Source organism: Budorcas taxicolor, chromosome 2, assembly GCF_023091745.1.
Source record: "Budorcas taxicolor isolate Tak-1 chromosome 2, Takin1.1, whole genome shotgun sequence".
Classification (NCBI taxonomy): Eukaryota; Metazoa; Chordata; class Mammalia; order Artiodactyla; family Bovidae; genus Budorcas; species Budorcas taxicolor.
In genome coordinates, this window is record NC_068911.1 from 21,578,872 (window position 1) to 21,604,543 (window position 25,672).

The following is a 25,672-nucleotide window of genomic DNA, read 5'->3' on the forward strand; positions in this document are numbered from 1 at the left end:
CAAATTTCCACCAAGAAAGCTCGTATTGCAGAGAACAGGACTTGAGATGGGTGAGGTCTGCAATGGAATGAGTCCAGAATATCAAAAATGCACGGATGAATCAGGAAACTAGGGATTCAAGGAACAGACCCAGAAGTTGTATGTGGTACATACATAAGCTAGCAGCAGCAGACATGAACTGAGTCTCATTTCTATACTTCAGTTTTACAGACCTAAAACCAGGATAATGACTTTACCAATATCAGAGTTGTGAGAATTCAATGAAAAAATAAGAGTAAGGCCGATTGAGCACTAAACCCGTTTCGAGCAATTTACATACATCAGGTATTGACTATTAAAAAAAACGAATAACAGTCCTCAGCACATAGTAATAAATCACCACACATTAGTTTAACAAAAAAAAAAAATTTTTTTTTTTTTTACAAGGCCTGAAGCCCAGAACTGTAATCAATATCAGAATGAATGAGACTTGTCCCGCTTTCTGGAAGGCATTTTATCTCTACGAGGAAATCAGGAATAGATTAAAAAAAAAAAAAAGCCTAAACTGGCCATGCAAGGAATAAATAACAAAACCAGACTATACATGAACTCTCAGGTAATCTCGGACTAACGCCGAAAGGACCAGGGGTGGGGCAGAGACAGGACGGAGGCCTCAGAGAACGCAGGCTTGGAGAGGGGAGGGCAGATGTCTGGACACGCGCACCGTTTCGATGTACTCGGACTTGTTGTAGAGCAGCTCGCCCAACTCCATGACCACCAACTCCTAGGCGCGGCTCTGGCTCCTGTCAAAGTCCGTCCGCCGGTATTTCTGACTGGAACTCAAGCAACTTCCGGCGGCTCCACCACTTCCGCTCTGGGCGGCCGGGGCTGCCATCCATAGTTCGGTTCTCCGCTAGGCGGCCTCACGCCATTGCTCTGCCGTCTCCGACTGCGCGTGCGCAGGCGGAGCGGCGGCTGTGATTGGCCAGGTTTGTTGGCGCGCCCGTCCGGCGTGGGCTATCTGGCCCTGTGTTGTGGTGCTCCCGGGTTCTACGAACCTTCCCCGGGGTGGCTTGGGGCCCAGGGCCAGCCGGGCTGTTTTTGTCCGCAGGCCTGGGGCCAGCGACGAATGCTCTCTTTGTTGGCCGCCGGTCAGATGGAAGAGCCTCCTGGGAAGACGCTTAGCTGTGAAGAGAAGGAAAAGGTGCCGGGGATGCGGGAAGGGTTGACTCAGATTTTGACCCCCTATCCCAGGATTTTAGGCTTGTCTTTGCTTCCTTCGACTGTCCAAGGGTGGCAGTGACCTCTAACCTACGCTTTTTTCTGGACTGAGGGGGCACAGGAAGTGAAAGTGTGGGAGAGCGCCGTGCTCCCTTGGTGGCGTTTAAAGAACAATTTTTCGTTACAGCAGAAACGCAAAAGTACAAAATGTAAAACTGTAGATAAAGCTAAGGTCCCCTTTGACATCTTCCCCACCCCACCCTGCACACTCTCAGTTTTGGCTTCTCCCACCCCGCCCCGTTAAGTAAATCTCTCAACCATCTGGACTTAAGATATTTTGTGTGTCTGTGTGTGCATGTTGGGCGGGTGGTGGAGGTGTGGAGGGGCGTGTTTGTATTGTCTATAATCACCGAAGAGTAATTGTGTATTTTGGGGGAAGGTGAATGTTCATAAATGGTATGATCTAGATGGTTCTGCAACTTCCGTTTTGCTTCTCCGTGTTTAAAATCCACATTAGTCTTTGTTTGCTCCTGCTTCTGCTCAGTCGCTTCTGTCGTGTCCGACTCTTTGTGACCTCCTGGACTGTAGCCCTCCAGTCTCCTCTGTCCATGGAAATTTTCTGGCAGTAATACTGGAGTAAGTTGCCACGCCCTCCTCCAGGAGATCTTCCCAACCGAGGGACGGAACCCACGTCATGTTTACTTACCTTTTAAAAAATTATTTCTTAAATTCTGTATGCTGCTGCTGCTAAGTCGCTTCAGTCGTGTCCGACTCTGTGCGACCCCATAGACTGCAGCCTACCAGGCTCCCTCGTCCCTGGGATTCTCCAGGCAAGAACACTGGAGTGTGTTGCCATTTCCTTCTCCAAAATTCTGTATAGTATCCTACAAATGGAAGTGACATCTTTTCTTTACATGTTTCTCTGCTTAGAGCCTTTTGTTTGCAGGTTTTGTTTCTGACTGTCCCTATACATGCCACCTCGTGCTTGTGCCAGCAGACGTTGTGGTTTTTAAAAAATATTTATTTGGCTGCCCCCTTCTTAGTTGTGGCACATGGGATCTTCTATCTTCCTTGGGGCATGTGGGATCTAGTTACCTGACCGGGGATGGAACCCAGCCTGCTGCATCGGGATGGCAAAGTCTTTGCCACTGAGCCACCAGGGAACTGACAGATGTTGTTAACTTGAATGTATCTTGCACTGGGTCTTCCAACCATGGTGCTAAAACTATTCATTCACCATAACTCATCAGTCCTCTCATCCCAGCTTGCCTTGCAGTGGTGGTGGAAAAGTTCATTTACAAATCAACAAGGTAATTCTCAGATGTTGATAAGGGTGGTGATAAGTACGAAGCTGTGAGAAGAGGTTACAAGCACAGACCCTAGGGCCAGACTGCATGGTTTGAGTTGTGCTGGTTTTAAATTGTGTGATCTTGGACAAATTGCCTTCCCTCTGATCTTTCCAAAGCTAGCTCTTTCCTCCATCAGGTCGGAGCTCATATGGTTTTCCTCAGAAATGCTTCCCTGGCCACTGTCTATAAGTATTCCATTCTCCTGTATCCCAGATACCCTCCCATCCCTCTGTTTGTCTAGGTATTGATTACCACATGAAATCATCGTATCTGTTTGTTTTCTTACTTACTATCTGTATCCTTCACTGTGTGTAAGCTGCCCACGAGCAGTGGCCTTGACCCCTCTGCAGATATAGCACCTGGAACTATAACCGACATAGTGAGCAGCAGTTACTGTTTCCGGTGCTGGAGATACCTGGGTCAATAACTGACTCATAAGTAGAATGACTGTCTGAGGATGATAGCCCCTGCTACCTTCAAGGATCTCACAGAGAGGTAGGAGGAAACAGAGAAGTGAACAGACTGTGTGTATAGTAAGTACCGTGATAAAGCAAACACACAGGAGAGGTGGAATCCTAACTTGGATTTGGAGAAGGACTTAGAAGTTTAGAAACTTCCCTAGAAGTTTCCCTCAGGGAAATAAAAATCTAAGCTGAGGCTTGAGGAATCAGTAGGAATTAGCAAAGTAAGTTGAGGAGAGTTGCTCCAGGTGATAGGAACAAGTTTTGCAGAGATGCGTTAGAGAACTTGGTGTTTTGTGAGAACTGGAAGTAGAGTGAGGCAGTACCGCTTCCTCCCCACCTCCAGCGGAGGGACCTGCTGACCACTGCTCGCTGGTATCCAGTAGGCCCTGCATCCCTTCTCTCTAATGCCTTCTTTCCACCTGCTCAGTTTTGTTTGCTGTTTTTCCTCTTCCAGTTGAAAGAAAAATTAGCATTCCTGAAAAGGGAATACACCAAGACATTGGCCCGCCTTCAAGTAAGTAAATCACATTCTCTCAAATTGCTGTTAATGCCACAAAGTATATAAAGACAGCTCTTTATTTAAGCTGTTAACAAAAATTTATTTCTTTTTCATAAAGTTGTTTTTTGAGTTGCTTTTGTTTTCTCTAGCGTGCCCAAAGAGCTGAGAAGTTTAAAAATTCTCTTAGGAGAACAGTGGAAGAACAAGATTCCTCACTCCAGCAGGAAGTTTCAACACAGCTAACCCACACAGGTAAGGCTAGCCCATTCTCTTATGCTTTCTTTATTACTCATTTCCCATGTAAATTTGCCTGTGATTCTCTTTTTAAATATATTTATTTGTTTGGCTGCGTCTTAGTTGTGGCACACCGGATTTTTGTTGGGCCACATGGACTTAGTTGTCCCCTGTCGTGGGGGAATCTTAGTTCCCCGACCAAGGAGTGAACCCCCATCCTCTGCCTTAGAAGGCAGATTCTTAACCACTGGACCACCAGGGAAATCTCCTAGCTGTGGTTCTTTTTGTCACAGTCAGAAGATAAGGAGTAACAGTAGACTCTTTAGAGTCTACAGTTCATTGCTTCTTTGTATAATCATCATCAAGATTATATAACCATCATCACTGTCTTAATTTCAGAACATTTTTACCACCTGAAAAAGAAACCCTGTACCCATCCTACCCTTAACCCCTGGACAACTACTAATCTGCTTTTGGTTTCTGTGGATTTTCCTATTCTGGACATTTCATATAGATGGAACCATACAATACGTGGCCTTTTGTGACTCTCTTCTTTTACTTGGCATAATGTTTTCAACCTTTATTTATCCATCTATATGTTCATCTAAGCATGCATCAGTACTTCATTCCTTTTTGCAGTTGAATGTTTCATTTCCCTTCATGGATCACAGCCTTGTCATGGTGAAGGGGCTTGTGTAACTCAGTGAAGCTATGAGCCATAATATAATATGATATGATATAGTTTGTATATCTATTCATCAGTTAATGGACACTTGGGTTGTTTCTACTTTTTGGCTATTATAAATTTTGGCTTTTATGCTGCTGTAAAGATTCATGTACAAGTTGTTTGGGGGACATATATTTTCAGTTCTCTCTATATGTACCTAGGAGTGAAATTTCTGGGTTATATGATAATTCTGTGTTTAATTTTGAGGAACTACCAAACTGTTTTCTACAGTGACTGTACCATTTTTCTTTCCTACCACAACGCACAAGAGTTTCAGTCTCTCCACATCTTTGTTAATACTTATGAATTATAACCGTTCTGATAGATAGAAGTGGTATCTAATTGTGGTTTTGATTTGCATTTCCTAGTGACTAATGATATTGAACATCTTTTTGTGTGCTTGTATATCTTCTTTGGAGAAATATCTATTTTTGTTAGGTTATTTGTCCTTTTATTGATGAGTTTTAAGTGTTCTTCATATATTCTAGCTATTGGACCCTTATCAGATACATGATTTGTAAATATTTTCTCTCATTCTGTGAGCGAGAAACTATACTTTATTTGGATTGCTTATTCAGTTGCTCTTTTTCTCTATTTTAACTTTTAGAATTTATATTTATTGCTTAAATATGGAAAGATGGTTTTTTTTTAGTTAAGTGTGTATATGTGCACAAAGATGAAAGTCTGGGTGGAAATACTTTAATAAAAAACAATGGTCATTTCTCATGTTAAAAGTCAGCTAATTTATAATCATAAAATCGGAAGCTAATGAAATAGAAAAGTGGTAAGAAAATTACTTGAGCCCAAAAAGGGACATGAAGTAAAAAATCAGGTGAGATATGGGGGAAATGAGGATATGTTGGTCAAAGGGTCAAGAGTTACAGTTATGCAGAATGAATAAGTCCTAGAGAGCTAATGTACGGCATGGTGACAGTAGTTAATAATACTATATTATATACTTGAAATTTGCTGAGAGAGCCGACTTTAAGTCTTCTCATCACACACAAAAAAATCATAGCTATGTGAAGTGATGGATATGCTAGTTAGCTTGATTGTGCCAGCATTTCACAATGTATACATGTTTCAAAACATCACTTTAACTATGTGCAATTTTTATCTGTCAGTTGTAGTTCAGTAAAGTTTTAAAGAAGAAAAAACTAAGAAAAGATGATTGCAATAAAGAATCATCTTTTTTAATATTTATAATTTATGTGGCTGCACCGGGTCTTAGTTGCTGCATGTGGGATCTTTAGTGGCAGCAGTGGGATCTAGTTTGCTGACCAGGGATGAAACCTGGGCCCCCTACATTGGGAGCACGGACTCTTAGCCACTGGACCACCAGAGAAGTCCCAAGAATAGATAATTGTTTAGTTTGAAAATAATTTTTCCAGCACAATTCCATTTTTGTTACATTTACTTAATATTACTATAGTTTGTAAGATTATTAAAAACTTACTTTGATCTGCCTAAATGATATACCATTGACTCTCTTTTAAATAAATGTTTGGTAATATTTGTATGTAATATTTAAAAATAAATATGGGGTAGTTTTTGTTTTATTTTAAAAATATTAACTATATAATTTTTCTTCTTCAGAACCTAAAAATACAGTATCTCCTCATGACACGTTGCAGATCAATACCCATGTTGATGAAGAAACTGGAGAAAAGACACCCAGCTCACTTGACATTGAGCCTGTGTTGTTTAGCTCTGGACGTGTCTCAGTGGAAGGATCACGCATACAAGGATCAGATGATAATCAGAAACATTTTCCTTTCAGGGTCAATCGCCCTGATGCTAAGAAAAGGCAGAGAAAGCTGCTGGGGAGAAGAAAGAAAGAGGAGAGAAGATATATTTCACAGGAGAGAGAACCTCTCTCTGATACTGATTCACTCATACTCTCTGGAAAAAGACTAAAGGAACAGGAAAAAATCAATAGAGAAAATCCCAAAACACCTGTAACTGAACTAAGAACTTACCCCCTTTCAAGTCCTAAGTGTGCCATTCCAAATTCTCCAGCACCAGTTACAGAAACTAATGTAGGGAGTGTATTAATTCTACCAAGCACCAAACCACAGAGAGATGTTGATGCCCTCCTTAGAGGAAATGATTTCCCCAGGGCGACTACTCTTCCTCTGCCTACGCCATCAGACAGCAGTAGCGGTCAGCTCCTCGAACACAAGCGCTCTCAAAGTAACTGTGAACTTACTACTCACAGCTTAAGAAACATTAGCTCTGCTTCACCTGTAAACTTGCAGGTACAGAAGGAAAAAATGACTGTCTCTACAGATAACCCAGAGGTAAACAAAGTTGGAAGTATAAGTGGCCAGGCAGCTAGAAGTCCTAACTTAGGGGCAGATAATTTATGTTTTATAAATGAACTCACTTGTGATAACTTAGTGGAAAATGAAAACCAAAACTTAAAAGAACAAAATCACACAGAGATGTCTCTTGAATCTCCCAATGATGCTCTCGGTGGTAGAAATGAAAGTCTTCTAGAAAAAGAAGTTCTAAGTCAGTCTAAGAATCTTAGCCTGGGAGTAATTTCTCCTGTTTCTACAGAAGATCAAATACATTCTTGCACAATGCTTGAAGGCCTTCTCTTTCCTGCAGAATATTACGTTAGGACAACACGGCGCATGTCAAGCTGCCAGAGGAAAGTAGCACTGGAGGCTGTAATTCAGAGTCATTTAGGTGTCAGGAAAAAAAGCTTTAAAAATATGAGTACAAAATCTGCTAAAAAATTTAATGTTTCCAACGAAAAAACTAAGCAAAGTGAAATTAAGGTGTCTGACACACACGCAGAACAACCAAGTTCAGGAAGTCCTCAGAAACTTCTCTCATTAACTGAAGTCAGCTTTTCCACTGACTCCACAGAAGATGACTTTTCCAGGAAGACAGTTACCAAGCCATCAGGTAAAAAATGCAGAGGAAAAAGAAAGTCAGCGTGCACCTCTCTGTTAGACCACCATGAACTACTTTTGCCAACTTCTGGCACATCAGGTGTTAAGAAGTCCAAGGAAGAAATTGCCTTGCACAAAGATCAGAATGAAAAGGCAATTATTCACAGTAAGAAGAGAGTTAAAGGTAAATCGAGATGTGGTTGATGGTGGTGGCTGATGATGGTGGTCGCTAACACTATATGCTCGTCACTTTCTAAATGTTATGTAGATACTCACTGAATCATCACACCAGCTGTACATGAGGCAGAATCTATTTTTTTTATTACTTATATATATATTTGGCAGCACATGGAATCTTTTTTAGTTGCAGCCTGTGGGATCTAGTTCCTTGACCGGGGTCAAAACCAGGCAACCCTGCATTGGGAGTGCAGAGTCTTAGCCACTAGACCACTAGAGAAGTTCCCAGAATCTATTTTTATCCTCACTTTACAGATGAGGAATTGAAGGCCAGGTGATCAAAGTGTCTTTAAAGCCACAGGGTAAAGGTTCAAATCTGGCTGCATGGTGTCAGAGTTCACAAATATGGTTGAAAAAGTTGACACTGAGAGGGAAAATGTGTTGGATGTTTACCTAAAATTAGTGTTTATTCAACTACAATACAGTCTTTTATCCATGGGGAGAAATAACTAATACAGGGAAGTATATTTGAAATTAAATCAGTGTCAGAGTAAGAATTGACTGACAAACTCCCTTAGGAATGATTGTGTAATAAAATGTAACAGGTCTTAGCCACTTTGGGAGGTAAGCTGTCTAATAGTGTCTCTGAGGTTCCTGGGACACAAGATTTTGGAGGATATCAAGTGACAAGTTATAATTTAAACTTCTTTATTCATTTACTCGGGAGATGTATCTGATAAACTGAGCACGGAATTTAGATAATTCACTCCAGTTCTGTGTGAAAGCTCAGCAAACTTTCTATAAAGGGCCAAATAGGAAATACAGTCTCTGTGCTCAGTCATAGCTATTCAAGTGTAAGAGCTCAGCAAACTTTCTATAAAGGGCCAAATAGGAAATACAGTCTATGTGTGAGAGCTCAGCAAACTTTCTATAAAGGGCCAAATAGGAAATACAGTCTCTGTGCTCAGTCATAGCTATTCAAGTGTAATGTGGAAGTAACCATACGTAATGTGTAAATGTGACTGTGTCTCACTAAAACTTTATTTACAGAAACAGGCAGCCAGCAGCTCTGTACCATTGGACAGGCTTTGACTTATGAGCCACAATTTATTAATTAATTTAAATAAAAATAATAATCATGGGGACTCCACTGGTGGTCCATTAGCTAAGACTCCATATTTCCTGGTCAGGGAACTAGATCCCACAGGTAAACTTAAAAGAGTTCACATGCTGCAACTAAGACCCAGTGCAGCCAAATAAATTTAAAATATTTTTTTAAAAATAATAATCATTTATAACACCTGATGATAGTGGTCCTTACCAGTTTCATTTCATACCACTCTCAGTAATGTGCTAAAGCCACTTACATCTGTTTCTGAGATGACTCTCTGCATGGCTTTCCAACTTTGCATTTATTGATACCATGTTGGTAGCTTGAAGTTGGCCATGATGGAAATATTGACACCTTGGAAATTGGTGTATGACAAAAGCCAAGAATTTTTGTTTTCTCTCAGAGGGTCTCCTCTTTCTCATGATGCTCCAGCCACACTGGCCTTCTAGCTTTTATTTGAACTCATCTATCAGGTTGCTGCCTTAGGGTCTTTATGCTTATATAAACTTACAGTTCTCTCTGTCTGGATTGTTCTTCCTTTCCATGGTTAAAGAATCAGATAGTTTCTTTAAAAAAAAAAATAGTTTCAGGAGGTTGGGATTGACATATATTCACTACTGTACATAAAATAGATAACTAATAAGAGCCTAATTATAGCACGGGGAAACTATTCTGTAATGACCTGTAAATAGAATCTTAAAAAAGAGTGAATACATATGTATGTATAACTGATTCACTTTGCTGAACAGCAGAAACTAATGCAACCTTGTAAATAAACTATACTCCAATAAAAAGTTTTTTGAAAAAATAATCATAACTTTAAAAATCATCATCTTTTATGCCAGCAAGAAAGGAACTGGAAAGCAGGACAATCTAATAATAAGCTTGAAATGTTGTTTTGTATACTTTGAAATAATCTACTGTGATTTCAGTAACCTACAGGTACATAGAAAATTTTTTTTTCTTGAGGTGACCTTCATGTAACGTAGTTCACCGTTTTCAGTTAAGTGAACAATTCAGTGGCATTTAGTTACATTCACAGTGGTTTATCACCATAATCCCTGTGTAGTTCCAAAACATTTTCATTATCCCAAAGGGAAACCCTGTACCCGTTAAGCAGTTTCTCCCCATTTTTTCTTTTGACAGCCCTTGGCAAATACTAATCTGTATTCTGTCTCGGTGGATTTACTTATTTTGGGTATTTTGTATTAATGGAAGTATACAATATGTGACCTTTCATGTCTGGCTGCTTTCGCTTACTTAGCTAGTTTTCGAGATTCATCTACATTGTAGCATGTATCAGCACTCCATTCATATTCATGGCTGAGTAATAATTCCACTGTATACATGTAGCACAGCTCTCTTATCCGTTTATAAGATATTGGATGCAGCTACATTTTGAATGATACAGAGCTTCTGTTGCTAGAAGTCTAATTAATCTTTGAAAAGGGAACTATGTTTTCTTCAGTGTGAAGAGCCAGCATTTTGTAGACTCTACTCTGATAGCCTGTTGGAATGATAGTTGTGGATCAGAAAGGACTTTTAGAGATTCTTAACCCAGCTCCCTCAGAAGGGACAAGGGGAAATGAAGTGAGTTTGACTTGCCCCGGATAACATAGCGAACCAGTGGCAGAGCTGGCACAGGACTGGTCCCAGGCAGCGGTGTCTGGTTTTGGTCCTACAGAGGAGAGCTGCTCAGTATGCACTAACCTATGTGTCTGGTTGTTGAACTGTCCACAAAAGTTTTAGAGTCCTGGATGGGAAAACACTGCATGACTTTGGAGTTTAGAAACTCACTCTTTGGTGGGAATTCGTGAGTATCTGTTTTTGTTGTTGCTTTCTGTTTTAGGGAAGGAAAGTCATTGTCAAAAAGAGGACTCCCTTTCTTACAGTAATTACGCTTATTTCTCTTCGGATGATGATGCTTTCAGCACTCCATCTCATAAGAACAAAATGCTAAGTTTAAAGCATCTGTCATCTTTTCTCAAAATCACAGACTTTCAGTTACCTGACGAAGACTTTGGGTTTCTTAAGCTTGAAAAACTGAAGTCCTGCTCAGAAAAGCGGATGGAGCCTTTTGGATCAAAAGTACATGGAGAGGGGCATCTTAAAGGGGAAAGTTACATTGTTGTGGACGAACCAAGCCCTAAACAAAGCAATATAGAAAAGGAGGGCATGGAAGAGGAACTAATTACTCTACCAGGAAAGGCACATTCTAGAATGCCAAGCCAAAGAAGCCAGCCTCGGGGAAAGGACCTTTCTTCGTCCATTTTACTTTTCACTCCTTTGAATTCTGTTGCCTCTGATGATAATGACAGACTGACCGCAGACCTGTGCTCACCTGCTTTCCCCATATTAGGCGCTACTCCAGCTTTTGGCTCCCAAGCCCACAAGGAAAAGGTGTCTGCAGAGGCGGGTGGACAAACATGCTCGCCACTCCGTCTTTCTCGCTTAAAAGCCACAGTCAGCCTGCCTAGCAGTCGTAAACAGTGCAACAGCTGGAGCAGCCCCCCGAGATTAGATGGCAGCCAGCATGTTGCAGGAAGAGCAGGACAGCCTTCCTGCGACCCTGACTCTGGTCCCCAAGCAACAACTCTGCCCACCGAGTCTTTCACCTTCGAAGCAAGTCAACTCCAGGGATCACAGAGACATTCTGCTGAGCAGGTACAGACTGCATCCTTCATGAAATTTTCTCTGAAGGAATGAAGTGTCTTAGTGAATGTGGACTCAGTTTCTCAGTGTTTTAAAACGTTTTACCATGTTTCTTTGATATGACTTCACTGTAAATATTAAGTTCATTCTGGGGAAATTAGGATTAATTAAAATATGTGTATTTTTAAGGGATGCTGTTCTCTTTGTTATTCATGAAGCAGTTGCATTTGGAGCTTTGCTGCTGTTATAGAAAATAAAACATAGGAAATAGTTTGAAGAATGAGTGATACAGACAGATACCATGTATAATATATACATTAATGATGTGACTTTTGTTTCCACAGACTGAAATTGAGGTTCCTGGTTGGGATAGCTTAAACCCGGGCACCCTACAGCTGGTTTCAAAGTTAAAGGTCAGAAGACTTATCTCTTGTGTCTTACATGCGAAAAATGCAATGAACTGGTTGGAAAATTCAGAAGATTTTGATCCTTGATAAAATAGATTCAGAAAAACATTTAAATTCTTTTTCACAGTATTTACCTGTTATATATATTCTGAGATCTTCTAAAGAAGTTTTTATGTCAAGCTATTGCCAAGAAAAACTTAAGCTAGGGAGCTCGACTTTGTATCTAAGTTTGAATCAGGCATTTTGACAGAGAGAGAGGGGTCATTCATGACTCTCCTACCCAAATAATATAGTACTTCTAGAAGAATCACTTACTTTATAAGAAAATGGGTAACAGTTCTCGATTATAACATAGTGAATGGTTAATTTTCATAGGCTGTGTGATGTATATGGTTCTGAGAAATATAAATAATATTCTGGTAAATCCTGTGAAGTGAATTGGACCCATGTCCTGGTTAACTTTTTATACTTGAAATAGGATGGTACACAGCAAGGGTCTTCAGTCTTATTGCTGTTAACATTTGGGGCTGGATTATTCTCTATTGTTAGGGACTGGCCTGTGCATTGTATGGTATTTAGCAACAGCCGTGGTCTCTACCAATCACACCCCTCCCACCCCAGCAGTGATGACAGCAGTGTCTCCAGATATTGCTAACTGTCCCCCCTGGGGAGGGTTGCAAAATCACCACCCCTAATTGAGAACAACTGGTGTTGAAAAAAAGATTTAAATCCACGTATTCCGAATCACTGTTTCTCCGGATCACTGGCTATTATGTGACCTGGCACAAACTGTTTAGCTTCTGGGTCCCAGATTCCTTTTCTGTAAAAGATACACTTATGTTGTTTCGAAACTATTCTTAAATCAATTTTAATAACAGTTTCTGAAAGGAATCAGCCATTTCATTCATATTTTCAAATTTGTAGGTAAAAAGTTACTTGTTGTTGTTACAGTTTTTGGTCTGTTATGTATAGTTAAGCCTCTCCTCACTCTCCATTTCTAAAAGTGGTTTGTTTTTTTTTTATTTACTTACTTGCTTTATTTATTTATTTTTTTATTTTACTTTACAGTACTGTATTGGTTTTGCCATACATCAGCATGCATACTTGCTTTATTTTTGACTGCGCTGGGTCTTTGTTGCTCTGCACAGGCTTTTCCATAGTTGCACTGAGCGGGGGGCTGCTCTCTAGGTGGGGCATGGGCTCACATTGTAGTGACTTCTCTTATTGTGGAGCCTGGGCTCTAGGGTACAGGGGCTTAGTTGACCTGCAGCATGTGGGATCTTCTTGGACGAGGGATCAAACTGGTGTATCTTGCATTGCAAGATGTATTCTTAACCAGTGGACCACCAGGGAAGCCCTCTGAAAGCATTTTTTTCCCTACATCAGACTTAAGAGGTTTGTCCATTCTGTAAGTCTTCCCCAAAACCTAGTTTTTTGTTGTGTTGATTGTTAATTGAGTGTTTGGTTTCCTCTTTCATTTTTTTTTCCTGTTTTTATTGTTAGTAAGTCCTTCTGTTTTTCATTGTGCCTATTTCATTATTCTTTTTTTTTTTACTTTATTTTACTTTACAGTACTGTATTGGTTTTGCCGTACATTGACATGAATTTCATTATTCTTTTACTAACTTCTTGATCTGCTTGCTTACTTTATTTTTATCTGTATTAATTTTTTATAAATATTAATACCTTTATAATTATAGGAGTTTTTTAAAGTACTGCTTTGGCCACCACATTCTGCATCTTCATTTAGAAATAGTATGTTGTTTCAGTTTTATTCCCTCTTCAACCTATGGGTATTTCATTAGAATGTTTCATTTCCAAAGGTTCTTAAGGAACTAATGTTTCAATTAGTTCTTATGGCCTATGGTCTGTTTTGATGATTAAATCTGACTGTTCCAGTCTGGAGCTACACGTTTTAAAGTCAATCACTGTGAGTGTGTATGGCAATTTTTGTGATTACATAAGACCCACAAGTCTCTTTGACCTGCATGAAAGTTTAATCACATTCAGTTGGTATTTCATCTAATCCTTGTGATCCATCACTGTTGATGTTTATTCTGCCCCCAAGAATCCTTTTAACGTCATTGTTGTTGCCATTCTGTCAGAATCCTTCAGGTTCTTGTTCTGTGGATGTGAGTGCCACGTGGTGGGAAATAGCTGGTTTCAAAGAGCCGTGTATCATAACTGCTTGTGAATACGTCGTTTCTCTTTGGAAACCTCTGGATGCTTGGCAGTGGGAAAAAATTTATTCCTGGCACTTTACAGAGGTAAATCAGAATCTTATAGCTGAAAGAGATCTTTGCAATCAGTTGCATGGTAATACAGATGGGCAGCTTACCAAAAAGATGGGATCTGTGACTATGCAAGACAGAGCAGAAAAACGATGTTTTTTTCCCCCAGTCTTTAATTATGAAAATTTCCAAATATATGGGAAAGTGATATAGGGAGCACCCATATGCCCAGCACGTAGAGTGTAAAGTCAATACCATACTTTATCATATGTTTTTCCAGAGGTGGATTTTTACACTGTACCTGCTGGAGAAGCTTGAAATTTCATGTCTATTCTGACTTCTAAACTTACTGAGAACTCTCACCAGAATGTTATTTCTGCTTTCTTTTAGCTGTAGTTTCTTCTGTCCTTGTCTACCTTTGTATATATTTTACATGGTTGCAGTCTGAATATGCTTAAAATTTTTCTGTCTTTTCTTACCATATAAATATGTTTGCTTGTTTCTACATATTCTTCCTACTTGTTTATTTTGAATTTTATTTTTCCAGCTTTATTGAGGTGTAATTGACAAATGTCATATATTTAAAGTGCATAGTGTGATGATTTGATGTACATACACACTGTGAAAGGGTTTCCATAATCAAGTTAACCAGCATATCACCTCACGGTTTCCTTTTTTTCCCTTGGTGAGAATGCTTAAGATCGACTGTCTTAGCAAATTTCATTCTTGTACTCCAGTATACCCACAGCCAGTAGCAGTGTGTTTGGCAGAGTGCTGCTCATAAATATTTGTTCAGTACATAAACTTGTCTTAAATGGTTGCATATTGTTCCATTCGTCCACATACCAGAATTTAATTATTCTCCTGTTGCTAGAAGCACTTAGTATGTTAAATAAACGCCACAGTAAACACGATCATGCACGTAGCTTATTTGAGTTTACATCTTGCAAAAAGAGGATGTTTGCTGAACGTTTCAAGTGTTTGAAACTAGATACGGTGACACTAGAAAGAAATGTGGCAAATTTTGGAAAATTTAGATTAATTAAAAATGAAATAACCAAATATAATTTTGGGCTGCTTTATTTAGGTTCCAGTATTACAGATAGTTGCAGTGCCTGATGTTTGCAATCTTGTGTGTGTGGCTTTGGGAAATTTGGAAATCAGAGAAATCAGGTAAGTAATCTCAAGGCGTGGGTTTTTTTCTTTATCTGGATGTTTGTCAGCTTGTTTTGAGTTTTGAGTGCAAATTATAACCTAGGCTTGGGTCTTGAAAGACTCTAAATTTAGGTCCAAAGAGAGACTCATTTTGAAAAAAGCTATCAATAGAGTGACATCCCTGACTGAAATTTCCTTTGAAAGTTTGAGCCTAGTCTTCTCATATTAAAGGCTTGCTCCTGACTGCTCTGCATTTTCCCTTATATGTGGTTTAGGGCACTACTTTGTTCTCCCGATGGTAAAAGTGAAAAGCAAGTGCTCCTGAGTTCTGGAAATATAAAAGCTGTGCTTGGCCTGGCAAAGAGGAGGCTTGTCAGTAGCAGTGGGACCCTTTGTGATCAGCAAGTCGAAATTATGACATTTGCCGAAGATGGAGGGTAAGCATTGGTTGAAGAAAAGCATTGGTTGATTTTACTATTAGACCAAAAATGATTTCATCACAGGGCTTCAGAGAAAGTTGAATCAGTAGCATCTTGTTTTCTCCGCTGTATGTGTAGTTCAGCAGGCTCTGCCTCTGTCCTGGGCTGTTACACAGAAGCAATGTAGGGAGGTGGAGCCAGACATGGCAGGGAAGAGGGCAGGGAGCAGAGGGGCTCAGCAAGCGTAGTCTCTTCTTCCTTCAGTCTCCTTTGACCTCTGTGTGTCCTTTAAGTGTTACAGATACCTCAAGATCCTATACACTTACCTGGTTCCACATACTTGGTTTCCATTGCTTCAGGTACCATCTGAATCCTGGCTGCTTGCAAACATATATTTCTAACTCTGAGCTCTTTCCAACCTCTGGACCTACATGCCTGTTTATTAGATATCTCATGGTTACCTCAAATTCAACATGCTAAAAACAGAACTCAGCATCTTCTATGTCTGTCATATACTCATTACACTTTATTAGATTTATCTGTCTTTCCTAATAACAGAGGGTACGAACCTCATTAGTCTTATTTATCCATGACCTGTTGCAGTAAATTGTTCGTTCGCTAAGTCATGTCCAACTCTTTGCGACTGCATGAACTGCGTTGCAATAAAACAGGTACAAAATAAATAATTGCTTAAATTAGGAAAATGTTAGTGGAGGTGGGGAGAAGCAGTGGATTTGAGAGAGATGAGATAATAAAGTCATTAGGACCTGGTGATTGAGTAAATAGAGAGGAAAGAGATAAGAATACAGTCCAAGTTTCTGGGTTGCTCATCTGGGTAGTGGTGGAACAGTCAGTTGAGATAGCAGTGCTGAAAGAAACAGGTTTAAAGAGAGAGCTGGTAAGTTTAATTTTGGAGAAGATGAATATGAGGTGCTTACTATATATCCAGATAGATAATGTGAAAGTATATGTTCATTGTGGAATGTTTAGAATACACATGTTTTCCGGGTGAATTTTTTTTTTCTGTCATTAGGTTAGTGTCTCTTATGTATTGTTCAATAATATGCAGAAGGGCTGCTTAGAAACTGCTTTGGTAGAAAAGGCTTGATTTTTAATACTGTTTTTAATACAGAAGCAAAGAAAAACAGCTTTTGATGCCCCCTGAAGAGACCATACTAACTTTTGCTGAGGTTCAAGGGATGCAGGAAGCTCTGCTTGGTACCACTATAATGAACAACATTGTTATTTGGTAAGCTTCCCCTTGAGAGCCCTGTTTTTCTCATCTGTAATATAAGGATATATCTCTTATTTTTACAGGGTTATTAAGATTAAGAAACTCTGTAAATATGATTGTGTTATTGTTTGTTTACTGTCAGATGCTATATACTTATCTTAATGAGAACATCATATTAATTCAAATAGTCCAAGCAGAGTACTTTAAAATAAGTGAAATTTTATTGTTGTAAAAAATGTACTCTTTCTGGTTAATGGCTGAGTAGCTTTCTGAGATTAACTCTTCTACTTCAAATACCTATGAATTCTGTGCAAAAGAGAACAAATATCTGAAAGCACTAAAGAGGGAGAAAAAATATATATTGGAGGAAATTCAATATGTAGAGGAAGGAAATGTCACTGGGCAAGTTTCCTGTTCGAAGGTGAGGCCCCACTCTGCACACTTGGTTACAGAAAAACTTCTGTTCTACTGCCTTAAAGGACCAAAGGATAGAAATCAAGGTGATTGCAGCAGCTATAAAGCAAGAAAGAAAAATCCCGAAAAATAGCCAGAGGAGCCCTGCTGCTGCTGCTGCTGCTGCTGCTGCTGCTGCTGCTAAGTCGCTTCAGTCGTGTCCGATTCTGTGCAACCCCATAGACAGCAGCCCACCAGGCTCCGCCCTCCCTGGGATTCTCCAGGCAAGAACACTGGAGTGGGTTGCCATTTCCTGCTCCAGTGCATGAAAGTGAAAAGTGAAACTGAAGTCGCTCAGTTGTGTCCGACTCTTAGCGACCCCATGGACTACAGCCCACTAGGCTCCTCCAGGCAAGAGTACTGGAGTGGGGTGCCATTGTCTTCTCTGGAAGGAGCCCTGAACTCTAGTTAAATATCTGGCTGACCTTTAAACTGCATGCATGCATTATTCAATAATATGCAGAAGGGCTGCTTAGAAACTGCTTTGGTAGAAAAGGCTTGATTTTTAATACTGTTTTTAATGCAGAAGCAAAGAAAAGATAAAGCAAAGGAACTGAACTGGGTTTTCAGCATTTAGAATTTGAGTTTAGCCAATTTAACTGTTGACTAGAGTTAAAAACAAAATCAGTATTCTTCAGAGGAGCAGAATGCAGAGTTTATATGATGTGTCATTGTGTCTACAATACAATCCAAAATTACTGGATGTGTAAAACTTGTTAGATTAGATGATTCACATGAACAAATTTGTGATAGGGAAATGACAGTGGAAGTCCCCAGGCACCTCTTTCCCGACCACAGGGGAGAGCCACATCAGGCCTTTTCACTTGCAAGGTTAATCTGTGGTAGGGGAAGAGATTGGCTTTTTTCCTCAGAAGACTCTCCAGTAATTACTCCCTTGAGGCCAGAATGGGTCTTGGTGAGAGAAAGTTATGAGTGTCCTTCCTACGCGCCCGTTCTGCATTGTTCAACCCTAACCCTCTAGGAATAAACTAGGCAAGTGTGGCCCCGAGAGAAACTTTGTCTCTCCTGACCAGGGAGCCTCTGGAGTTTGACCCTGACCTAACCTACCAGGTTTCCACGTTTGGCACTTGCCTCGGGGCTTCTGCACATAGGTCTTATTTCAGACAACGTTCTTTGTAAACATTGTCTTTGCTGTTCTGTCTGCTGTTTCTGTAGTCTGGTCCTTCATTGTTTGGCTCCTAAACTATTAATGTAATCTAGTGATTAGTCTCAATACTCAATCTCCAGATTATATTTTATACTATCACTTTATAAATACTCATTCTCCACCCCCCCCCCCACCAAATAAAACCTTCAGTGGGGTCCATGTTTGCATTCTCCACCTTCCATTTCCCTAATGTTTCATTACAAAAATTCTTTACCAGCTGTTCCCTACTCTCCCTTTTTTCATTCCATCCTTCAGTTTCCCTCTTTTTCTAATAATAGCCTTTTGGCATTTTGTCAATAAGGGATCACAGTAGAATTCGAGGCTGGGAAGGGACTATTCTTAGAGCTTCTAAGTATCAGTTTAAGTTCTAAGTTTAAGGGGGTATGTTCAGCCCCACAGTTGGCTTAAATTCTGTTGCAGCACCTCAGCGCTTCCCTGGTGGTCCAGTGGTTAAGACTCTGGGCTTCCATTGCAGGGGGTGTGGGTTCTCTCTCTCACTGAGGACCTCAACTAGGATCTCACATGGCCATGTGGCATGGCCAAAACACCGAGGGTTTCTCATAAGTGGAGTCACATGGTAGAACAGTAAATCAGTGTCACATCCTCAGTAGAACTAAGGAGTGGTTCCAACAAACTTTTTTTTCTTTATATTCACTGTCTTCTGTCTTCCTTTTTCCATTTTTTATTCCATCTCAGTCTTCCCTTCTCTCTGTGTTATCTTAGTCTAGCTCTAGTATTAACATATTATAGAGACATAATTATAAGTCTATTCTAGATGTAGTTTCTCTCCTAACCAGATTTGGTTTCCTAACCGTTGACTTACATGGAAAATTTAGACATATAATAAGATCAATGATAGAGCTATGCCCTGTGCCTAATTTCAATACAAGTGAAATGAGATCCCGGAAAACTTTTCTCCTGGAATTTGAAAAGATTTATCCCTAATGGCATAGCAGGTTCAGTCTAAAGCTAAACTATCAAATTACACTATTGGCAAAGTTAAACTGTAGTTCTGTTTTTAGCTAAATCAGTGGCTAATCAGAACTAAGGTCCTGTGTCCCTTAGTTTTTCCCTTGGTCACCTCCTGAAGGATGCTGTGATACCTAAGAGAATATTATGTGAAAACCAGTTTGTCAGAAGAATGATATGAGCTTATTTATTTTTGGTGTCCAAGGAACTTAAAAACTGGTCAGCTCCTGAAAAAGATGCACATCGATGATTCCTACCAAGCTTCAGTCTGTCACAAAGCTTACTCTGAAATGGTAAGTCTTGATCTGCTGGGACCACTTTGTGTCTAGTCTGTGTGTTACTATTGGTCTCACTGAATGAGAGTGGTAACTTAGCAAGTCATAATTTCTGGGCCCTCTCTGGCGCCTGTTTTTTTTTCAAAATTGGATAGCAGTCCTTGCTCTTTCTTGAAATTTATGAGTGCGTATAAGTGATCGTACAATATGACTGGGTAAAATTTCTGACTGTATGACTTAAGGGCAAACCTTGAGTTCTAGACTGTACCTAGAAACAATATGCTGATTTTCAGATTTGGCTCCCAGCCACATTGCCATAAATGATTTATGATGTGAATGAATCCCCTTAGGAAGGGTGATTACAGGGTCCTCGACATGGTTTTCTCTCAGGCTTTAGCATTACTGTATAGAAACAAACACAGCTTCTTAGGCGCTGTGTCAGTAGACTTGGCTTACAGTCCAGTTTTAACATCTGAACAGGCTGAAGGTGCTTGTGAAGGAGTCAGAGGTAACTGCCTGAGTAACAGGGACTGCTGAGCCACAAGCAGAGGCAGAAGCAGCTGGCTCAGCGCTGGGCGGAGACTGACTTGCCCAGAGCAGTGGCAGCCCTGCGCTCATCAGCACCCACAGGCTCTGAACACAAAGGGTGCATCTCCCTCTAGCCTAGCAACTTCTGTGGAAATGAACTCAACTGCTGTGTGATCTTAGGTAGCCTATCACATCATCTTGGGCTAACTTTCTTTATTCTAAAATAAGAGGGTTAAGTTCATCTCTGGAATACACCTACTAAGCATTTAAATAATTTTACATTTTTGTTATTACATTGATACCTGTTTGATATTAAAACATTTAATGCAGAAATATATGATATAGGAAGTAAAATGTCACCATGAAGCCAACCTCCAGAAATAATAGTTAATAGTTCAGTATGCTGCTAAGTCACTTCAGTCGTGTCCGACTCTGTGTGACCCCATAGACAGCAGCCCACCAGGCTCCCCCATCCCTGGGATTCTCCAAGCAAGAACACTGGAATGGGTTGTCATTTCCTTCTCCAGTGCATGAAAGTGAAAAGTGAAAGTGAAGTCGCTCAGTCATGTCCAACTCTTAGCTACCCCATGGACTGCAGCCCACCAGGCTCCTCCGCCTATGGGATTTTCCAGGGAAGAGTACTGGAATGGGGTGCCATTGCCTTCTCCGAATAGTTCAGTATAGGAATCGGCAAACTTTTTCTGTGAAGGGCCAGTTAGTAAATATTTTCAGTTTTGCAGGCCATGTGGTCTCTGTCATAACTCCTCTACCACTGCAGCCCCAGGTCAGCCAGAGGTAACATATAAACAAATCATGTGACTATGTGCCAATAAAACTTTTTGGACAATAAAGCTTTCTGAAACTTGAGTTTCATATATAATTTTCATATGACACAAAACGGTCTTCCTCTTTTTTCTAACTATTTCAAAATGCAGAAACCATTCTTAGCTCATGAACCATACGAAGATAAGCATTGAGCCAGATTTGACCTGTAGGTCAGAGTTTGCCAACCCCTAGTTAAATGTATAGCATTTAACATTTTTTGACTTTCAGTTGTTTAACAACCAATGAATTATAATGGTAATTAATTATCCTTATAAGAATTCAGTCATTACAGAAATGTATGAATTCGAAATGAATGTTGTTAATCCTAAGATGACCTAGTAATTAATTTTTCCCATTTTACCCCCCAAATAATTACTTTCCCGTTTTACCCCTGAAATAATTACTTTCAACAATATACATGTGTGTGACATAGATTTTCATACCTAAAGATGTTATTATTAGAACATGTAATTTTAAAGTCATGGGAGGTCTGTAACCCATTTTCCCGCAGAAATAACCATAGGTGATGGTGCCTTTTTTGGGTCATTTTTAGTCTATAAGTAAATAGGCTTTTGCAAACTAGCCTGAAAATCCTGTCACTACTGAAAGATTGTTTTTATGGGAAAATGTGCTCCAAATTTTCAAAACCAACTTACAGGTGAACATTTCTGGTTTGAAGACTCCCTCCAGGTATTTCTATGCCCTCTTTTCTTAACACCAGCATTTCCCCAGGTAGATGGCATGAATGTTAGTAGGCTCTAAAGTTGAGGAAGCTGGTAAGTCAGCTAGATTCATACCTGCAAAGACTGGCTGTAAAGTTGTGGGGAGCCCTGTGCTGGAGAAGCCCAAGGTCCAGCTCAGTGGTCCCCTCAGGCCTGAAAAAGAGTGATCCAGGGATTAAATCCTCGAGACTTAAGAGTCTGTTGGCCATTCCTGTGATTCTATAGTTTTGTCTCTGCCAGTGCTTTATTTTCCCCCTACATACTCTTGATGATTTATTTGGTCGTTAATTTTTCTCCTACGTCAGGGGCTCCTGTTTGTTGTTCTGAGTCACCCTTGCACCAAAGAGAACGAGTTATTGGGAAGCCCTGTGTTTCAGCTGATTGTGATTAACCCGAAGACAACCCTGAGTATGGGTGTGATGCTCTACTGCCTTCCTCACGGGCAAGCTGGAAGGCAAGTGTGTGATTGCCGTCCAATGAGTGTGACATTGTGAGAAACATCTGTGCATATATAGAAACCAAATATTTTTCTGTGACTGACGTGAATGGAAACATGAAATACTACAGATCATGGTAAAGAATACTAAGAAGTAGGTTGAAGTGTGACGTTTACTAGATCTGAGTCAAAGTTCAGATTCCTGCCATCCAATGATTGCCCACCAGTATGGCCCTAGATAGGTATTTTATGTATAGTCAAGCCTTGTTTTTCCCCACACCGAAACACATCAGAGTAATTAACATTCTCTACAAGAAACTTATTGTTTATGTTCTTTCCATAAAAGTTAAGGAAGTTTTAAATGCACTTAAGATCTGTTAGACTTCCCTGGCAGTACATTGGATAGGAATCCCCCTGCCCATACAGAAGACGCAAGTTCAATCTGGGACAGTTCCGCTTGCCATGGAGCAGTGAAGCCTGTGCTGCAGCTGCTGAGCCTGTTTCCTAGAGCCTGTGCTCTGCAACAAGAGAAGCCCCACAATAAGGAATTCACACACAACAACTAAGAGAAGCCCCTGCTGCCGCAACTGCAGAAGCCTGCGTGTAGCAACAGAAAGACCCAGCACAGCCAAAAACAAATAATTTTTTTAAAAAAGAAGATATATGTACTTTGAAATATTGACTGTACCTCCATCATGTAGGCAGTTGATATTTATCTTTTGATAAATATTTTACCTGTTGACTGATGAGAAGATCTATTTACCAATGCCACAGTTATGGGCATCCCAACAGTTTTCTGAGCTATATAAAGCTCTGAAGTAGTGCTCATATTCTTAGGTGAAGTGAGCACCATCGAAGGTATCATTTCTAAATACTCCTTTTATTAATGTTTGAAAATAGACCTAGTAAATCAGGATCACAAAGTTTGGCTTTAGTAAGTCACAGGGGTAAGCATCCTTGATGGTTATATGTGTGTTTCTCTTTGTTTGGATCTTGTGCAAAGCTTGCTTGGTGGTACATGTTCTAAAAGTCCCTCTCCTTGTGCATGTAGCCACCTGTGGAATTTCTGCAAGTGTTCTTAGTGCAACAAGTACCTCAGAACTCTTGTTTATAATATGTGCTTATGTAAAACTTGTTTTATTGAATATAAAGAGAGAAGCATAGTCATAGGCCCAGAAATTGAAGACACATGGAACTACTAGGTCAAGCATTTCTTTCGTCCCTTTGCAAACCTATTTGTTTAGCAAATCTTGAAAGCCTATTTGGTACCAGTCCTGTAGGAAGCACTACTGTTTCTAATCTCATAGAAGTTAGAAAATAATGAGCTCAGGTGTTTGAGCACAAGTCACCTATTCTCCTTGTTTGCTTGGCCCTTACAGTAAATCCTTCTCTGCTCAAAAAAGAAAAGAAAAAAGAAACAAATTTTTTTGCTGTTTGGTGTGCATAATGCCAGAAGGCTTGCACTGTTTGGGATGGAAGGGCACTTTAATTGGCAGTGGAGGGTTGGGGAGAGACTGTCAAGGAAAACGTTATGGATTTTCAAAAGATGAGCTAAGAGACAGCTACACAAAGTTGAGTGCAAAAAAAAAAAGTTGGGTGTGAGCCAGAGATAAAATATATCATTCAGTTCACTCAGAATATTCACTTAAAGTTGACTCTGTACCAGGTACTCTACAAGGCACTGGTGATGTGGCAGTGAGGAATAATTAATTTTTATTAAGGATTTCTTAAATCACTGTGGACAATGACTGCAGGCATGAAATTAAAAGGCGCTTACTCCTTGGAAGAAAAGCTATGATAAAACTAGACAGCATATTAAAAAGCAGAGACATTACTTTGCCAACAAAGGTCCAGCTAGTCAAAGCTGTGGTTTTTCCAGTAGTCATGTATCGATGTGAAAGCTATGGTTTTTCCAGTAGTCATTTGTGGATGTGAGAGTTGGACCATAAAGAAGGCTGAGTGCCAAAGAATTGATGCTTTCAAACTGTGGTGTGGAGAAGACTCTTGAGAGTCCCTTGGAAAGCAAGGAAATCAGTCCTGAATATTCATTGGAAGGACTGATGCTGGAGCTGAAGCTCCAATATTTTGGCCACCTGAGGCGAAGAGCTGACTCATTTAAAAGACCCTGATGCTGGGAAAGACTGAGGGCAGGAAGAGAAGGGGACGAAAGAGGACAGGATGGTTGGATGGCATCACTGACTCAATGAACGTGAGTTTGAGCAAGCTCTGGGAGATGGTGAAGGACAGGGAAACCTGGCGGGACTGCAGGTCGCAAAGAGTCGGACACAGCTGAGCAACTGAACAACAAAGCATTTCTTACATGTTAGGTACTGCACTAAGCTTTTTATATCAACTGTTTTATTAAACTCCAAAGCAGTCCTATGAAGTAGATACTTGTATCATCTATCTCTATTTTACTGATGAAGTTAAATAACTTGCAGGGTCACACATCTCTTACTTTGTTAGAATTCAAACCCCAGTACCATCCCCGATGGTCTAGTGGTTAGAATTTGGCACTCTTTCAAACCCCAGTAGCTGACTGCAGAGCCCCGTCTTTAAAAAGACAGCCAGATTTGTTTCATGATGTTTATATTTTCTGTGGGACAGACAGCCCCCAAATATAGAAATGAGAATCTCAAATTCATATTCTCAGAGATACGGAGGCAAATAGTCTCACATTGCTGTAAAGGTAAAAAGGTGCTGCGATAGACAAGGAGCAGAGTGTATATGTGTGTGCAAGCTCAGATTGCTGAATAGGTGTGACTTTATGTGGGCAACAAGCCTGAACAATGACTAACACCCAGCCAGGCTATGCCCTGGGGGGAGACCTGTCAAGGAGAGGGACAAGCAAAAGCAAAGACACCACGGCGAGGCCAGGCTCGGCTGGTTTGGCGGGTGGGAAGCAGGTCACTGTGAGCTGTCGTGAGGAGATGCAGAGGTGCATCAGAGAGACAGGCAGGGCCGCTAGCGACCGTGGCCAGCAGCCCTAGGACTTCACACGGACGCATGCGTGTTCCCACGTGTCTTTGTTCTTGTTGCTTTAGAGACCATGGTTTGGGCCCATTCTTGTTTTAATGTCTTTTTGTTTGTTTTTGATATGTGATTTGAATTGTCTCTCCTCTGCTTGCTGCTAGGTTCCTGGAAGGCGACGTGAAAGACCATTTCGCAGCAGCAATATTGACTTCTGGAACCATTGCCGTTTGGGACTTACTCTTGGGTCACTGCACTGCCCTCCTTCCTCCTGTCTCTGGCCAGAATTGGTCTTTTGTTAAATGGTCAGGTACAGATTCTCATTTGTTGGCTGGACAAAAAGATGGAAATATATTTGTATACCGCTACTAAAAAGTTAGGGTAACCTGGAAAACACAGTGTTCTGGGTATTTTTGGCCTCTTAGTACTCTTGGGAGTTGCTCCTTTAAAGGAGACTATTTGAAAGAGTTTTAAAACATTTACTTACCTGTGTTCATTCTGACAAACTGTGTTCTGATGGTGGGGCACTACTGATTTTGAATGCTCATTTGTACTTACTTTGGG

General features: G+C 40.3%; 2 protein-coding genes across 4 annotated transcripts in view; one reads left to right on the forward strand and one right to left on the reverse strand.

Moving 5' to 3' along the window:
* Positions 1-850, reverse strand: part of DCTN5 (dynactin subunit 5) — a 28,648-nt gene extending 27,798 nt beyond the window's left edge. The window contains exon 1 of the mRNA XM_052655002.1: positions 704-850. Coding sequence (XP_052510962.1) covers positions 704-751 — 48 coding nt within the window. The 5' untranslated portion in view covers positions 752-850. The remainder of the gene's footprint in view (positions 1-703) is intronic.
* A 214-nt stretch (positions 851-1,064) lies between these two features.
* On the forward strand, positions 1,065-25,672 carry PALB2 (partner and localizer of BRCA2). Of its 3 annotated transcripts, XM_052660329.1 has the most exons (13): positions 1,065-1,183; positions 3,468-3,527; positions 3,662-3,764; positions 6,070-7,560; positions 10,514-11,328; positions 11,661-11,729; positions 13,829-13,990; positions 15,042-15,127; positions 15,385-15,546; positions 16,661-16,777; positions 19,558-19,645; positions 22,008-22,156; positions 25,273-25,672. In XM_052660329.1, exons 1-13 carry the CDS (start codon positions 1,109-1,111, stop codon positions 25,478-25,480), a joined length of 3,585 nt encoding a protein of 1,194 aa, XP_052516289.1. In that variant the 5' UTR covers positions 1,065-1,108; the 3' UTR covers positions 25,481-25,672. The 3 variants fall into 3 exon arrangements, with proteins under 3 accessions (XP_052516289.1, XP_052516307.1, XP_052516298.1); XM_052660338.1 differs by lacking the exons at positions 1,065-1,183; positions 3,468-3,527; positions 3,662-3,764; positions 6,070-7,560; positions 16,661-16,777 and having other exon boundaries at positions 10,521-11,328; XM_052660347.1 differs by lacking the exons at positions 6,070-7,560; positions 10,514-11,328; positions 13,829-13,990; ... (4 more) ...; positions 22,008-22,156; positions 25,273-25,672 and having other exon boundaries at positions 11,661-11,714.